Genomic DNA, 18,411 nt, shown 5'->3' on the forward strand with positions numbered 1-18,411 from the left:
GACCGCGATACGACCGAAGAATCCCTCGAGCATGTGTCTGATCAGGACATGCCCGTTAGTGGGTGCGAGTGCTAGTACGTTTGTCCGAGAGACAAGGTCGTGCTCGTGCGTAAGCATCACTTAAAACAATTCACGCTCCTACTTGTTGGAAGATTTTTTTTGTTATAGCTGGACCCGGTAAAGGGCTGCCTACGTACCTCTAGGAGAGGATCAAGCCATTCGTAGTTCGTTTTGGTTAGTGAAAGTGGCATTAAATGCGCATTCACTTGTTTTTTTTTTTTTTTTTTTGGGAGTGAAAGTGACAAGGGTGTCATTCACTCGTCGATTGAGCAAGACTCCTTGAGTGTTCGAACTTCGGGCTTGTGCCTAAGAGTAGTATCGTCGGAGGTGCATTGAGTTCCACGCTCTGGGGACGGGTTCGCCGGTCGACGTCTCGAGTCGGTAGACTCCTGGTTTGACGACTTGAGAAATTTTGTACGGCCCTTCCCAGTTAGTTCCGAGCTTGCCTGCATTCAGCTCCTTGGTGTTTTCGAACACTTTGCGTAGTACTATGTCGCCCAGTTCGAGAGGTCGAGACTTGACCTTCTTGTTGTAGTAACCTTCGATCTGATGCTGATAGTTCTGGATGCGGAGTAGTGCTTGGTCGCGGCGTTCTTCTATAGCGTCCAGGGCGTCGAAGAGCATACCGCTGTTGAGCTCGACGTTTTGTGGCATCCTCGACCTTCGCAGACTGGTTACGTTGACTTCGGCGGGAGCCATGGCTTCGACTCCGTGTACCATCGAGAAAGGAGTTGATTTCGTTGCTCCACGAGGAGTTGTTCGATGTGACCAGAGGACACCGTCGAGTTCATCTGCCCAACATCCTTTTTTGAGATCGAGGCGCTTTTTCAAACCGTCTATTATGATTTTGTTGGTCGCCTTGGCTTGGCCGTTGCTCTGGGGGTATCGCGGACTTGATGTGTTGAGTCAGATTCTCCATCTCTCGCAGAACTCTCGAAATTTGTTTGATATGAATTGGGAGCCGTTGTCAGTCACTATCTCGTAAGGTAAGCCGTGGCGACAAATGATGTTCTTCCACACAAATCGTTGGACCTCTTTTTCTGTAATGCTTGCGAAAGCTTCCGCCTCAATCCACTTGTGAAGTAATCTGTCAAGACCAGGACGAAGCGTTTCTGTCGAGAACTCGGCATCGGGCCGACTATGTCCATTCCCCATCGCATGAAAGGGTATGGAGCTGTCATCGTTCGTTGCAACTGTGTCGGGGAGTGGATCGTTGAGGCATGTCGCTGGCACTGATCACATCGCTGGGCGTAAGCTTCGCAGTCTGCATTCATCGTTGGCCAGTAGAAACCGAGACTCTTTACTTTTAAAGCAAGTGCTCGACCTACAGAATGATTTCCTGCAGCGCCTTCGTGCGTTTCAGCCATGACTAAATGTGTCTCTTCGCCATTGATGCACTTCAGAAGTACCTTGGTTGTGGTCCATCGGTGGAGTTCTCCGTCGAGGAAGACATAGTGGGCACTCCGCGTCTTGAGTCGTCGTGCAATCCATTTCTCGGGAGGTAGCTTTCCATCGACCAGATAGTCAATAAATTCTGTTCTCCAGTCGTTGGTGTCGTTTGACACCTCTTCGAGGACTTGGTTCGTGGGTGTGGCTTTGGTTATTGGTGCTACGATGGCGGTCTCGATGGGAGTCAGGTCGATGCTTGGTTTGTAGATCTTGTTGATAGGGATGGTACGTTTCACCTGATCGCGTAACCTGCTACCTAAGGCAGCGAGAGCATCAGCGCATACGTTCTCTCCTCGGGGGACTTTGGTGAGTTCGAAGAATTCGAAATCTTTGGCAAGTGTTTGAACGATCTTAAGGTATGCGTCCATTCGTTCGTTGTGGGCGTCGTAGTCACCACTAAACTGACTAGTTACGAGTTGCGAGTCGCAGTATGCGCTGAGGCGTTTTGCCTTGACTGCCTTGGCGAGTCTTAGCCCTGCGATCAACGACTCGTACTCTGCTTCATTGTTTAAAGCGGCGAAGCCGAAGCTGAACGACTGTCTGATCAGTTCTCCTGTCGGGGATTGCAGCTGCACTCCTGCTCCTGATCCTTTGTTTGTCGACGACCCGTCGACGTGGAGTATCCAATTTTGACTCGGGAGGATTAGATCTTGCTCGAGCTCTGGTGCGAGCTCGATGAGAAAGTCTGCGAGGACTTGAGATTTCGCAGCTGTTCGATTCTTGAAGACAATGTCGTGCTCGCTGAGTTCGATAGCCCACTTCGATAACCGTCCGGATTGATTTGTATTCTGCATTACCGTTCGCAATGGTTGATTTGTCAATACTTCGATTGTGTGCGACTGGAAGTAGGGACGCAGTTTTCTCGCCGATGTTACAACGGCGAGAGCCATCTTCTCAAGGGTGAGGTATCGAGTCTCTGGATCAGTCATGCGTTTGCTCGTGTAGAAGATAGGTTTCTGTTCTCCTCAATCCTCTCGGATGAGGACGCTGCTGACCGCGGTTGAGGATACGGCGATATAGAGTGAGAGTGTATCGCCAGTTTCGGGTTTGGATAATACGGGAGGAGTTGTAAGATACTCCTTGAGTTGTTTGAACGCCTCTTCGCACTTCTCGTCCCAGATGAAGCGTTTGTTTCCTTGCAACAACTCGTAGAAAGGAAGGCATTTGTCTGTGGATCTGGAAATGAAACGGTTCAGGGCCGCGATCCTTCCTGTAAGTCGCTGGACTTCTCTGCTGGTTTTTGGGCTGGGAAGATCAAGTATGGCAGAGATCTGTTTAGGATTTTCCTAAATTCCTCGCTGGGTGACGATGTACCCTAAAAACTCTCCTGAGGTGACGCCGAAAGTACACTTGGCTGGGTTGAGTTTCATACCGTATTCGTTCAACGTCTTGAAGCATTCTTTAAGATGATCCAGATGGTCCGTTGCGCAGAGTGATTTTACCAGCATGTCGTCGATGTAGACTTCCATCGTGTTCCCTAATTTGTCGGCGAACATTCGATTGACGAGTCTTTGATAAGTCGCACCCGCGTTCTTGAGACCGAACGGCATTACTTTGTAACAGTACGTCCCTCTATCGGTGATGAACGCCGTCTTCTCTTGATCATCCGGATGCATCATGATCTGATTGTAACCAGAAAATGCGTCCATGAAAGTCAGGAGTTCATTCCCAGCAGTCGACTCGACGACTCTGTCGATATGCGGGTGGGGGTAACTGTCTTTTGGGCAAGTTCTGTTCAAATCGGTAAAATCGACGCAAACGCGCCACTTCCCGTTCTTCTTCTTTACGACGACCGGGTTAGCCAGCCACTCGGGGTATCGCACCTCGGTGATTGAGCCAGCTGCGAGGAGTCGCTCAACTTCTTCATTGACAGCTTTGCTTCGGTCGTGACCTAGCTTTCGTCTCTTCTGGCGAATGGGTTTGATGGTTGGATCGACATTCAACTCGTGGGATGTGATGGCGGGGTTTATTCCTTTCATATCCGATGTCGCCCAAGCAAACGTTGAAGCGTTCTCCTTGAGAAAGTCGATGATTGCGCGTTGCATCTCTTCGTTGAGGAAGGCTCCTACTCGGACTACTTTGCTCTTATCAGAGTCATCGATGGTGACTTCTAAAATCTCGTCTTTCTGAGGTTGAATTTGCTTTGCTATCGCGTTGATGCAAGGAGGTTATTGTTGCATTTTCACCGTTGCGATGAGTAGTTCGCGAGCGGCCTGCTGGTCTCTGCGAAGCGTCTGCACTTCACCGTTTGGTCCTGGAAACTTCACGCACTGATGATATGTCGAAGACACTGCCTTAACAGAATGTAACCAGGGGGTTCCGAGGATCGCGTTGTAAGGAGCTTTCGTTCGGATGACTGAGAATTTGACCGTGCGTATCACTCCGCAGGGATAGACGGGGAGTTTGATTGTACCAATCATTGTCTCAGAAGCACCGTTGAATCCTGTAAGGGAGCGAGATGATGGTTTCATGTCGCGCAGGTCGACTCCCATCTTATCGAGCGTATCTCGAAAGATTAAATCGACTGAACTGCCTGTGTCAATCAACACTTTAGCGACGTCACACTTCGCAATTCCTACCTCGACTAGCAGTGGGTCGTTGTGAGGTAAATGTACACCGATGGCATCGTCTGGCGAGAAAGTGATTGAGGAATCGTTCTCGGGTTTCGATGGCCATTTCTTCGAGGTTACTGCCTGTCGTCGATGGTCCTTTACAGACCGGACGGAATCACCGCAAGGAGGTGAGCCACCCATGATTACGTTTAAGAAGTTAGACTCGACGACTCGTTTATTTCTCAGTCGAGTCCTCAAGTCGCTAGGCGAGTCTTCGATGATAGGTGAATTTTTGACGTTGGGCGAGTCCTCGACAACGGGTGAGTCCTCGACAACAGATTTGTGTCCGTCCTCATTCTTGGACCTCGCCACCTCGATTCTTCGTCGTAAGTTTGAATGTTTTGGTCGGTTGAGCTTGATTCTGAGGTCTTCCAACTTTGAGTTGAGCTTCTCACGAAGATCGATGACTCGTGGCCTGAGACGGGATCGAGCACTCGAGTCCTCGATTTTCCTAGCCTTGGATTTTTCGATGATTGAGCGGAGATCTCCGTGTGAGTCGTATGCACGATCAGATGTCTGCGACTTTCGCCTGAGCTTGTTTCTTAAGTCGTTTGACCCTTCTGATCCTATGCTCTCGTTTGTTCGTTTGCTGGAATACTCGCGTGAGTCATGGACCTGTTTATCCTCTTCTTCATCTGAGGAGGAACTGGGTCGTGCGAGGATGACTTGTACACGTCGACGATTACGCGGTTGCTCCTCGTCAACTTGTGCATCGCCGTCTTCTTCTTCATGCTCTTCTGGCTTGTCATCCTCAGTATGCTTTGGCCGGTTTCCACACTTATCCTGATTCTTGTGAGTTTTCTTTTCGCTCCAGCTCTTGGTGCCGTTCGGCCTAGGCTTAGGGAGTTCGACGTTTGACGTTCCCTTTTCGTACGACGAGAAGAGGGTGTCTAACAAATGCCTGCAGTTCCTTGTATTATGTGCCTTAGACTTGTGGAAGCTACACCACATGTTTGGCTCAGCTGGTCCAGGACTTGACGCCGGAGGTGTCGAAGAGGTTTGCGCATTTAGGTCGTTTTCCCAGACATTCCAACCTTTTTCGCGTACAACGACAGTGGGCTGTGGGGACGCGTTTTTATCTTCAACCACGTAGACGAAACTTTTCGGCTGGTTAGGTTTACTGCCCGAGGCGTGCTGACGAGGTTCCTGGCGTGCCTCAGGAACTTTGGGGACAGTTGCCGGTTTGGTTGCCGTGTTCAGTTTCTTAAGTATCGCCGCTGTGTCTTCTTCCATTCGGATGAAGTTGTTTGACCTGGCGATTGCGTCCTGGAGCGAAGTGGTTGGATTTCTGTAAAGATCCTCGCGAAACAAGGACTTGAAATAGAAAGTGTTCATTAGTGCGTCGACGGCAACGCTGTCGGGGACTTGGACTTTCGAAGCGACTGCTTTGAATTTTTCCATGAAGTCGCGGAGGCTTTGGCTCGATCCTTGAGATAGATTCCATAAATCGGACAGAGTTGCTCCTTGTTTTGTAAACATGATGTAGTGCTTGAGGAACGCAGTCGTCAGATCGTGGAAATCGTTGATAGAGTCGCACTCCAATCCAGTGAACCATCCGAGAGCTGGTCCTTGAAGACTTTCCACGAAGAGACGACAGTAGCCAGCGTCTCTTTCTTCCTCAGAGAAGTTGGTTCGACCCATCGTGATGTTGAAAGCAGTGATGTGGTCGGTTGGGTCCGCCTTTCCTGCGTAAGTCGGAAGGCGAATTTTCTCGGTCGGCCGGGAACGTACGTCGGTGATCTTCCGGGAAAATGGGGTTTTTAGGGTTTCGGCGAGGACACGTTCGATCAGCGGCGCTGAAGTAGGTCCTTCGAGCATCCGGTCTTTCATGTCCAGGACTGATTGCTTAAGCTCAGTGAGTTCCCGGACGGTAACGAGGTTGACGCCGCCGGGAGTTTGGATCTGTACGGCACTCGTGTTTGCGGGGTTTCCGGCACTGGCTGTTCGGTAAGTGTCGAACAGTTGTTTTCGGACCGTCGTAGCCGGATCTCATGAGCCTCCGGCCAGCGGAGCTAGAATGGCGGCGATGGCGGCGAGTTGCTCGGTCGTCGCCTTTTGGGCGGCGTCTTGCTGCGCCATCCTCTCGAGTATGGTTTCTGCAAAGGCCACTGCTGTTGGAGCGCCTTCGGTCACAGGCGACTCGTCGTCGGACGGCGAGTCGGGTCGAGTCATGATCTTTTGCTGACGCTACTCTATCTGCCCCACGGTGGGCGCCAACTGTTTAAACTGAGACTGTCAATAAACTAGTAAAGAGAAGAGACGAGTTCTCGTCGGTGGGTCAAGACAAAGACGTGTTTTATTAGATCAGTGAGTCGAAACCGAGTTACAAAAGGGGAAGAGAACAGAGGAAAAAGTCCGGCGAAGACAAATTCGTCGGACCGTACAAGTCGGCGAGATGTAAGATGTAAAACCCTAATTCTAGCCGAAAGTGAGTGTAGTAATTTGCGGATCCCCTCCTTGTTGCCTTGTCTCCTCCTTTTATAGGTGAACGCTCGTTGACCTAATGTGTCTTGTCTCGATGGGCCTCCTCGAGTAATTGGGCCGACTCATCGGGCCGTTGTGTCAGGTCGGTGAGCCGATGATGTTCAGTCAATCATCTCATCGACTAAAAGTAGTCTGGAGCCGAGCCGAACACCGGCTTTCAAGTCGACGAGCCGATCTTCTTTGTTGTAATAATGTGTCTGGGTAATTGTCTTACGGACCTTTTGGGAGGGCTAGGCTCATACCCAACAAGTTCCACCGCACTTGATCTTCAAAGAAGTCGACCAAACCATCATCAACACTACCCTTCTACCCTTGACTAAAATAGCTAAGGATTATTCTATAGCTAATTGACATCATCCGTTGCTAAATTTCGAAAGGCTACAGATGGTGTCAGTTCGATGCTATTTGTGATCCGTAGCCAATTTATAACTCATTAGCTATGGATTAGCGACAACTCAGCTATAAATTAGTCTCTTACTCATTAACGACAACATTAGCAACCTCTTTCTATAGCTACGTGGCTATAGAAACCAAAACTTTAGCAATAGTCTCCTAACATTGGGTCGACGAACTATTCTCCACGAGAACTATAGCACCAAATGTCTTCTAAACTATTACCACATTCTATATATTCCCGAATTAAAAGTTGAAGATCTATTTATCCATATAAAGATAGTTAAGTAGTTATTTCTCCATAAAAATAAAGTTTGAAACCTATAAGTCCACAAAAATTGATTACAGCGGTTTACTACACCTAAATTAAACCGATATCTTTGTTAATCCGGCTTTAGACCAATAAATGATCTGGTTAAATTTGATTTTGTTTCATAAACCAAAAATTCATAACCCAAATCAAGACCAGACAAACTTCTTCTTCTTCAATGTCCAATAATTTCAATCCTTCAGCCGCTAGAACATAGCAACAAGCTTGAATATATAATTACAATCTCCAGAAAACTGTTCTGACAAGTAAATCAAATCCCTTTTATGAACTTAAAATATGAAGTGTTCTCGACACCAAGAACTTATCATAGCAAAGAAAAAAGAATCCTAATTTCTCAGAGAATTGATTTTGACTCTGTTTTCAGTCTCTAAATAGTGCAGAGATACAAACAAATAGCTAATAAGAGAGCGACTGATTTAACAGCTAGTGTAATACTTTTGGAGAAGCTTTTCCACTCAGTCTCTCTCTCTCGCCTCGGAAGAACACAGCAGTAGAAAGAAAAAGCTTGTCAATAGAAGCAAGCCGTCGCGTCTCTTATCATAAGGGGCGAAGCCAGGCTATAGTATATGGGGGCCTGTGCACCCATAACATTTCTATATAACATAAATTTTGTTAAAGAAATTGTTGAAAATTTGTTGGTTCCAGTGGAAAAGTGATGTAGTGCACCCTCATCAACCAAGGTTCAATCCCTACTGTCTACCTAAATTTTTTTTTTATTACTAATAATGTACCCATTAGGTAAATTTCCTAGCTTATCGAAATTTGTTTGTCTTCGATCAAAGAGATTAGAGTAAGACAAGAGTGATAATCAGATGACCGTATGTGTTAATAGCAGCCATTGATAAAGAAAAAGAAACAAAGCTTTAATGGAGGAAGAAGAAGAGAAGAAGATGTCGAGGGGGTATATCTGTTTTTTAATAATTTTTTGTATAATAAAATTATTAAAAGTTTTGTAAAACCAGGTCATGTTCACGTATGGTTAATTTTGTAAAAATGGTTAATTTTTGGTATGGTTTAGCTCATAAACCAGGAATTGATGATAAACCAAAAAAAATAAAATTCATGGATAAATAGATCTTAAACTTTTAATTCGGCCATATATAGAATGTGACAATAGTTTGGGATACATTTGGTGCTATATGATAGTTCTTGTGGAGAAATAGCTCGTCGACCCCTAACATTATTTGTAGCTAACACAGCCAATAGCTAATACAATTTGTAAATTTCAAAAAGATAACCAGTGAAAAAAATAAATATATAAAGAAGCCAATAGCTAATACAATTTATAAATTTCAAAAAGATAACCAGTGAAAAAAATAAATATAAAGAATAAATAAAATTATTTACAATTGTAATACAATTCGACAAACATACTTTTGATCATTAAGCATACACACAAATATTAAATTTGAAAAAAGAAAAAAAATATTATTTCTGTTAAGGATCCTGCAAAAACGCCAGTGCCTTAGATGTTATCTAGATATATCTGCTCCTAAGTGACTCATTCCTTTGCTTTGAACCCGAGCATAGCCACACCAACCTGTCTCCTTCCTTTGTTTAGTCCAGAGAGTTTGTCTGTGGACTATTCATGTACTGAACTCATATCAGCACGCTTGTCCTTCCCATGGACTGTCCGTGTACTGATTTGAGTTCAGTACATGAACAGTCCACAGACAGTCCATGGGAAGGGCCAAAATCAGTACACGGACAGTCCATGGGAAGGGCCAGCGTGCTATAACGAGTAATTGACTTGGTTCACGATCTGCAAGGGGTTCCCAGTCTCCACCAAAATTAAGGGCATGTGAAACATACACACATACATATCGCATGATGTTTAACAATGTGAACATCAGGTTACTGAATCCTCTAATTCACAACAAATGTATAACTGTTAATGAAACGTACCATCGTCTGAAGAACCAAGAGCAGCCGAATTATTGATGGAGGCTTATGTGGAATTCTCCATACAAGGGTCACTAGATAAACAACCATCAACATTTTGGTCATAAGTAAACAGAAACATGAATCTAATCACAATAAGAAAGAGCTATAAAAATTATGGTAAGCTTAAGAGTGAACCTGGTCAAACAAGAGTACAAGGCACGGCCTTTGTTGCTGCAATACTCGAGTGCTTATGCAAGATACAAAATCCACTCTCACCCTCATCGACCACATTAGCTGGCTAGCTCATAACAATAGAATGATTTTTTCACTGAGTCAGGTCAAGAAAAATAAGACCAAACAATTAGATTATTACTAATCTCTTACAAAAATATGAAAACCCTTAATAGTGGAAGAGATGCTTAGAGACAGTTTCGAAAGGCATAAATTTATCACAACGGAAATATCTCATCTCCTTAAATTGACGAGCATGAGCTAAGGCAATGCCCATCAATGGAATTGAGCAAAGGATCCCGATTTATGAGATCTCGTACACAAATTGACAGAGAAAGGAAGCCAGCCAACACATACCTAAAGATGAATCCTCATCCGCTGAAGTCGGCAACGAAGACTCAGACAAGACGACAGCACTGGTGGCGGATCTTGAATAGCTGAGCGACCTGAACACCACCATAGACAATGAAGACTTATCTGAAGAATCTACTGGGGCTCTAGCAACATCTCTCTGGATCTATGACAGTGCAGCGGAAAGGAAGGTGCCTAGAAAGATGAATAAAGGTAAAGAAAAGGAGATAGATTTCTGTCAGTTAATTTTAGTTTAATATACGGTCAAAAATTAGCTGAAGTGTGATCCTCGTCCTGATATATTGACCAATTTCTGATATATAAAACGAACTATTTTTAAGCCTTCATAGACTATCCATGATGAAATATTCCTAGTCAATCATTTGTCCATGTCATCAAGGATTCTTGGGCCATGAATCTGTGTTTTCATTTGGGCTGTGTTTACATTTATTAAACTACTCGAGTCCAACCCATCTCGCCATTTTTGAAGTGTGACTCTTCCCCGACTATTCTTCTTCCTCATTACTGATCAATTTCTCAGCACCAAAAACTTCGTCGTTACAGTTATCCCTCTTCATTAGTATATTATGTTCTTTAATCTTGCTTTAATGGTTTTGTTCCACCTTCCCCTTTCTCTCCTTCTATATAAAGGGCTCCATCTCATCATCATCCCAGCCCTAATTGAAACTCTGCAGAAACAGTTACATTTACCGGCATGAAATCCACTGGATACTCTCCCCTCTCCACCGGCAAGTCTTCTGTTACTGTTTTCTCTTTCTAATTGAAAATGAGGGGCTCAAAGAAGGACGAGGAGGACCATCTTAAAAAAAGGAGGAGATGAAGAATCTACTCCTCCGTGATGATGACAGCCCGAGAAGTAGAAAAAAAAACATTTCGATCCAACTTCTTTTGGTATGTTTTCTACTGTTTCATATGATCAAATTTCAGTTAAGTTTCAAATTTTGTGTTAGATTGTGGTGACAAAATATGATTTCGGGTTTTGAACCTATCCTCCAAAATAAGTTAAGAGGCTACACGATGGGTTATAAAGTTTCTGATTTTAGCATTGGCCATTTTAATTATGTTGTCATAGCTTACAAGTTCTAACCATTTTATGTCTTCTCAGTTTTCAAGATCATTGACTTGGATGGATATGGACCTCCACCTAGACATTTCCAACCAAACACTCGAGCAAGTTGACTGATGAAAGAAAATAAAGATGACATCTATCAAAGATATCAAATCTCTTGACATTAAAACTTAAATTCCTATCAAAGATATCAAATCTCTTGACATTCTTTCGTATTTGTTCAGAATTTAATTATTATAATATTACTTACATCTTTAATTTTGTCACTCTTTCTTTACAAGGAGCTTCGAGATCACATAAGCTCCAATGTCACAAGTGGAAGCTTAGAAACGTTTCTTTGAGCTGATCGAGGTAATTATATCACATGCATGGCTGCTAAAAATAACCTTTGTCTGGTTTCTAACAAAAAAGAGCATAAGTCCTATTATATTTGATGTTGTTTTGTTTATATGCCCCATATCCAAAGCTCCTTGCAAATACAGATTGAAAACAGGGTGGTACCTACAGATGATGTTGGAGAAACAACAGAAGTTACAAGAGACCCAGGAGATTTTCCTCAGTGACATCGCCAAAGCAATGCAATGTCACATTTGCCGCATCCAAATTTGGTTTCAAGACAAACTGTTAACCAAACTGAATCTGGTTTGGTATCAATGAAACTAAGTCCATTCAATTATTAATTTTGAATTCAGGTACAATTAAGGAAATATTTTATGTTGGAAAAATGAAGATACATATATATATAGATACATTGGTATAACAGTCCATATAAAAGAACACAACAAAGAAGCTAGTTTTTTTTATCTGTGTGTATACTTAGAAGTAATATAGAGCTCAAAGGTTAAGAATGTGTGGAAGTTCAGTTAGACAAAATTTTGTCTAAACCGAAAAGAAACGACTACAAAAACAAGAGAAAGATAACAAGCCACCACACATAACCAGAGAATATTAGTACATTAACATTTAAGGTTGATTTTGTTTGGCTAAACATGTTTAGTGGGAATTATTTTAGATGGTTTGTTAAAACTCAGAGATTCAACAATACCATTTGTGTTATAAGAAAATTGTCTTTTCTTTGCTTTGAAGCTCTTGCAACACAACTGAAGTAGTGAAGATGAGCACCAACACTACTAAAACTATATATCTATTATTAATATTTAAATAAGTCACTCTTTTGTTTAGCTTATTATGATATTTATATTTTATCTTATAAATAATATTAGATTCATATAATATACCAGCTAATTTTCAATTTATAAAGTAACCACACTACAATGATTAATTTAAACAATATTATGTTATTTTATTTAGGCATGTGCTTTGCATATAAAGTATCTGGTCGGTTTGGTTATTATTAAGGTATGTTAGATTATATATATTTTTCTGAATTCAACCATAATATTATTATTTTTATAAATTTGATTATTTTTGTTAATGCATTTAGTTTAGTTATTTTGTCTTAGATTTGTAAATTTGATAGAATTATATATGATTTGATATATTTTGTATTGAGAATTGAATATAAAAATTAAAGTATTGATCAATTTAAAATTTATAATCTCATGCTTATATATAAATTTTCAAAAGAATTAAATCATAACAATTTAATTAAAAGTTCACTTCCATTTATCAATGTATCTTGAGTCATTCCGTAATTTATATGTATAAAATAAAAAAATATTATAAAGTTAATTTTTTATTTTTTATAAGAATCTAGATTGATTCGGTTATTCATTTTCAGATATATTGAATTACATATCTCTCTAAACGGAATTAAAATATTTCTGATAATAATTCGACCAAATCAGGTTAATTTTATTCATTGCATTTAGTTAAGTTCTTTATCTAAGATATGAATCTATCTTTTCATAAAAAAAAATTGAAATTCATAATTTTACTGATCTTTTTAGTTTATATATTTTGAAAAAATATATAAGAAAAATGTATGTTTTTTTGAAAATTAATATGCAAAATAAATAAGTATATCCAAAAAATACTTACACTACAAGAAAACGTGCACGTAACAACGAACATTTACGACGAAAATATTTCGTCGTAAATTTACATGGTCTTTACAACGAAATTACGAGGAATATAACTTTCGTCGTAAACGCCATGTAAATTTACGACGAACTGATTTTGTCGTAAACTCCATGTAAGTTTACGACGAATGTACGTGGAATGAGAAATACGTCGTAATCATTACATCGACATTACAACGAAGCATGTTACCGTTATATTTAGGTGAAAACGTGTATTCAATGTGCTTTAACTTACCTAATTTTGTCGTAAAGTCGTTGTAAATAATATGTTAAAACCATGTAAAATCCATATAAAATATTCCTTGTAAAATCGTTGTTATATTTCAACTAACCAACTCGAAAATTTATCTATATATATGTCATTTCCCACAACTCTCTTCCTCACAACACACAAACGGGAGAAAAAAAATCCGAAAAAAAATCAGAAAAAAAAAGATTTCAAAAAAAAATCTAAGAAAAAAATGGCCGGTGGCGGTAGTATTTACGAGTTACGGAGTTGGATGTATTTGCACAAAGATTCCGACGGGAGGGTGACGAACGCATTTCTGAGCGGGCTAGAGACATTCATGCACCAGGCGGGCTGTACACCGATCACACAGGAAAGCGGTAAGATGTTCTGCCCCTGTCGGAAATGCAAGAATTCAAAATTTGCACGTAGTGAAACTGTATGGAAGCATTTAGTAAACAGAGGATTTACACCACAGTACTACATTTGGTATCAACATGGAGAGGGTTATGGGGGAAATGAAGCTAGTAGTAGTAATAATAATTTTGAGGATGGTCATCATAGTGAAGAACCGAATCATTTGCATAATGAATATAATTATCATCAAGATCATGAGCAGATGGTAGATCATGATAGGGTTCAAGATATGATTAGTGATGCATTTTTAGAAACAACTACAACAATAGCTGATGGAACTGGAAATGTAGAAGAACCTAATTTGGATGCAAAAAGGTTTTATGAAATGCTAGATGCTGCAAATCAACCAATCTACACTGGTTGTAGAGAAGGTCTCTCTAAATTGTCTCTAGCAGCTAGGATGATGAATATTAAAACGGATCATAATTTACCTGAGAATTGCATGGATGCATGGGCGGAGTTGTTTAAAGAGTATTTGCCAGAAGACAACGTGTCTGCTGAATCTTATTATGAGATTCAGAAATTGGTTTATAGTCTTGGGTTGCCTTCGGAGATGATTGATGTTTGCATCGACAACTGCATGATCTACTGGAAAGAAGATGACAAGTTAGAAGAGTGTCGATTCTGCAAAAAACCACGATTCAAACCGCAAGGCCGTGGGAGGAATAGGGTACCGTACCAAAGGATGTGGTACCTACCAATTACAGACAGATTGAAAAGATTATATCAATCTGAGAGGACTGCTGCATCGATGAGGTGGCATGCGGAACATGTCCAGAGAGATGGTGAGGTTGCACATCCATCAGACGCAAGAGCGTGGAAACATTTCAACAAGGTACACGCAGATTTTGCTACAAATATTCGGAATGTCTATCTTGGGTTATGCACCGATGGATTTAGTCCATTTGGAATGTCTGGTAGACAATATTCTTTGTGGCCAGTCATTCTTACGCCGTACAATTTACCGCCGGATATGTGCATGGAACAAGAATTTCTATTTTTGACCATATTAATCCCTGGGCCGAAGCATCCAAAACGGTCTCTTGATGTTTTTCTTCAACCGTTGATAGAAGAGCTAAAGCAATTGTGGTCAGAAGGGGTGAGGACGTACGATTGTTCCTTGAAAAACAATTTTACGATGCGAGCAGTTCTGCTGTGGACGATAAGTGATTTCCCTGCTTATGGGATGTTGTCTGGCTGGACAACACATGGAAGATTATCTTGTCCATATTGTCTTGGATCGACGGATGCTTTTCAACTGAAGAATGGTAGGAAGAGTTGTTGGTTTGACTGTCATCGTCGCTTTCTTCCACTTGCCCATCCGTACAGAAGAAATAAGACATTGTTTCGGCACAAAAAAATTGTCAGAGACGGTCCTCCTCCATATCTCACCGGCCAGCAGATCGAAGCAGACATTGATTATTACGGAGCTCAGGAAACAGTTAAAGTTGGAGGAAATTGGCATGTTCCTGGAAATATGCCTGATGGATATGGTGTGTCTCACAATTGGCATAAGAAGAGTATATTTTGGGAGCTACCCTATTGGAAGGATCTTCTCTTACGCCACAATCTGGATGTCATGCATATTGAGAAGAACTTTTTTGAGAACATCATGAATACATTACTTAACGTCCCTGGGAAGACAAAAGATAACAAAAAGTCAAGGATGGACTTACCTGATATTTGCTCAAGAAGTGAGTTACATATCAAGAGCAATGGAAACGTTCCTGTTCCCATCTTCCGGTTGTCATCAGAAGCCAAAACAACCTTGTTTGACTGGGTTGCATCAGAAGTTAAGTTTCCTGATGGTTATGTTTCAAATCTGTCAAGATGTGTTGAACGAGGTCAAAAGTTCTCCGGAATGAAGAGTCATGATTGTCATGTGTTTATGCAACGACTACTTCCATTTGCTTTTGCCGAGCTCCTTCCAGCAAATGTCCATGAAGCACTTGCAGGTAATTATAAAACGTTAATATATATACATATGTTATGAAATGTTATTAATTTGATTACTTTTGCAATATACAGCCATCGGCGCTTTTTTCAGAGATCTCAGCACACGTACGTTCAAGGAAGAAGTCATCGAACAACTTCATCATAACATTCCGATCATATTGTGCAACCTGGAGAAGATATTTCCTCCTTCATTTTTTGACGTCATGGAGCATCTAGTTGTCCACCTACCGTATGAAGCATTGCTTCGTGGACCTGTTCACAACGGATGGATGTATCCGTATGAGCGACAGATGAAACATTTGAAGGGGAAAGCAAGAAATCTTGCAAAGGTGGAAGGTTCAATAGTTGCGGGAAGTTTGACAGCCGAAACATCTAACTTCACATCATACTACTTTGCTCCAACTGTTCGTACGAGGAAAAGAGTTCCTAGAAGATATGATGATGGTGGAGTACCGACATCATATCCAATTGATGGTGTTCCTGACATTTTCTGCGAAATTGCACGGTTTGGTGGTAAAACGAAAGAAGTATGGTGGTCATGTGAAGAGGATAAACATAGTGCCCACACTTATATTCTGCTCAACTGCGAGGATGCAGTGACCCGTTACTTTGAAAGGTAAATATTTTTGTGAATGTTAATTATATGAATTGCAGTTAATTATGTATGACTTGATTATTTGTTTAATTTGCAGCATGTTTGTATCTCAAGTTGAAGAAGCAATACCAGGAATATCTGCAACTGATGTGGACACACGTAAAGATAAGCACTTTGTCAAGTGGTTAAAATCACAGGTACGTAATATATCTCATACATTGATTAATTAAGTAAGTGTTTTGATACTTCAATATTAATTAAGAATAACTGCTTTTGGCAGGTTGATTATGACGATCCTTATTATCCCGTATGGTTTCACGAATTGGTTCAAGGTCCAGTTGCAAAGGTCACCACATCACCTATGTATTTCACACGAGGATTTACCTTTCACACATACGAGTATGGGAGACATCGGGCAACGAGTAACTACGGAATATGTGTGAAAGGTGAAACGGACTTTTACGGGATCTTGCAGGAGATTATTGAAGTGGAATTTCCGGGGTTATTGAAGCTAAAATGCGTCCTCTTCAAATGTGAATGGTTCGATCCTGTTGTGAACCGAGGGATTCGGTATAACAAATTTGGTGTTGTGGATGTCAATTTTGGGAGAAGATACAACAAATTTGAGCCTTTCATTTTAGCTTCACAAGCCGAGCAAGTAAGCTTCCTTCCTTATCCTCGGCTTCGAACTTCCGGGATAAACTGGTTAGCTGCTATCAAAATTACACCTCGTGGACGCATTGTCGCTGGAGAAGAACCGCCCTTGCAAGAAGAAGACGCTATCAATGAAGTTGAGGTACCAGAACAACCAACTGATGAAATCCTTTTGATCGACCCGCAAAACTTTCAATATGAAGATATTCCCGAAGATGCGACAGATGAAGCACGTGAAGACGAGTTCGAGAGAAGCGACGATGATGATTGTAATGATAGTGATGAGAACGAAAACGATTTAGAGTGATGTAATATTGATGAGAACGAAAACGATTTAGAGTGATGTAATATATGTCTCTGATGTTGTATTTCTCTATTGTAACGTATGTTTAAAGAAATATTGTTTTATATAATATGTATTTGTGTTAATTTTAAAAAAATTATTTGGAGTTTTAGGGTTTTAGAGTTTAAGTTGGAGAAAGAGCACAAAGTAGTAGAGAAGAAGAGATATGATGTTAGATGATATGTGACTTTGGGGTTTAGGGATTTCATTCTCGGTGTTTAGGGTTAAGCGTTGTAAAATCGTCGTAAACCGATGTTTCCACGTAATTTCGTCGTAAATGGAAAAACGCGGGCCTGGTAACTTCGTCGTAAACGTGGGCCTTGTAAATTCGTCGTAAACCGATGTTTCGACGTAATTTCGTCGTAAATCGAAAAACGCGGGCCTGGTAACTTCGTCGTAATGTTACGTCGCGTTTACGACGAAACATTTTTTATATATTGGGACGCCGAGACGAGGCTGCCTCGTCCATTCCTCCTAAACTCCTCTCCTCTCCCTAAGGTACATTCTCTTCCCTCCTTTTTTTTTTTTTTTTTAAAGTTAGTTTAGGTTATTAATTAGTTAGGTAATTAGTTTAGGTGATTATTTAGATAATTAGTTTAGGTGATTAGTTAGATGACGGAATCCTATAGTTTAGGTGATTAGTTAGGTAACAGAATAATTTTTTAATTATGTCGTCATAATTGATTAAATTTATTTAAATTTTTTTTAGATGGCTCCTAGAAGGAAACCAGCAGCACCTACTTATGCCCAGTTGTTTGGCGATGGTTCCGGTACATCTTCTTCCGGTCCATCGTCTTCCGATGCAGTTCCAGACTCTCAGACTTCTCAGAGAGTTTTTTCGAGTCCTCCTCTTCCACCGCAGATGCCTCCACCTCCTCCTCCAGCGGCTGCACCTGAGCCTGTCCCAGAAGGTGCAGTTCATCCGGATTTGCGTGTGCCTTCATATGCTCCCTTCGCGAGATATACGGTGGAGGATTTGCTTGCCCAGCCTGGACGGGAGGGTTTGGATGTTCTAGACCCCGATAGACCCCGAGGAACTTATTGGTAAGTTATTAATTTTTATTACTTTAAAATTTAATTAATTTTTATTTTGTAACGGTTAAATTGGTTTTTTTTTCAGGTTTGGGGCTAACAACCGTGTTAGCCGGAGCGTTTCGGCGACGATTAAGGGTTACTACGACGGGGCATACCCGAACTGGAGCAAGACACCAAATCACGTTAAGATCACGTGGTTTAAATGTTTTGCGGTAAGATTTTTACATTTAATTAAATTTTCACTTTTAAATATATATA

General features: G+C 41.3%; 2 protein-coding genes across 5 annotated transcripts; both read right to left on the bottom strand.

Annotated features, from left to right (window-relative positions):
• Positions 1 to 1,034: 1,034 nt before the first annotated feature.
• LOC106430404 lies at positions 1,035 to 2,438 on the bottom strand. The gene has a single exon (XM_013871196.1). The coding sequence runs from the start codon at positions 2,436 to 2,438 to the stop codon at positions 1,035 to 1,037; it is 1,404 nt and encodes a 467-aa protein (XP_013726650.1).
• Positions 2,439 to 3,677: 1,239 nt separating this feature from the next.
• Positions 3,678 to 12,675, bottom strand: LOC106432255. 4 transcript variants are annotated; one of them, XM_048763484.1, is made up of 4 exons: positions 9,802 to 12,675; positions 9,409 to 9,511; positions 9,235 to 9,305; positions 3,678 to 9,091 (listed from the first exon to the last, which is right to left on the bottom strand). In XM_048763484.1, exon 4 carries the CDS (start codon positions 5,949 to 5,951, stop codon positions 3,678 to 3,680), a length of 2,274 nt encoding a protein of 757 aa, XP_048619441.1. In that variant the 5' UTR covers positions 5,952 to 9,091; positions 9,235 to 9,305; positions 9,409 to 9,511; positions 9,802 to 12,675. The 4 variants fall into 4 exon arrangements, with proteins under 4 accessions (XP_048619441.1, XP_048619440.1, XP_048619439.1 ...); XM_048763483.1 differs by having other exon boundaries at positions 9,409 to 9,541; positions 9,802 to 12,674; XM_048763482.1 differs by having other exon boundaries at positions 3,678 to 9,305; positions 9,802 to 12,672.
• Positions 12,676 to 18,411: the final 5,736 nt, after the last annotated feature.

This window comes from Brassica napus, chromosome C7 (genome assembly GCF_020379485.1).
Source record: "Brassica napus cultivar Da-Ae chromosome C7, Da-Ae, whole genome shotgun sequence".
Taxonomy (NCBI): Eukaryota; Viridiplantae; Streptophyta; class Magnoliopsida; order Brassicales; family Brassicaceae; genus Brassica; species Brassica napus.

Coding starts and splice junctions, on each gene's coding strand:
- LOC106430404 (XM_013871196.1), bottom strand. CDS start 2,438: ATGACTGATCCAGAGACTCGATACCTCACCCTTGAGAAGATGGCTCTC.
- LOC106432255 (XM_048763484.1), bottom strand. CDS start 5,951: ATGAAAGACCGGATGCTCGAAGGACCTACTTCAGCGCCGCTGATCGAA.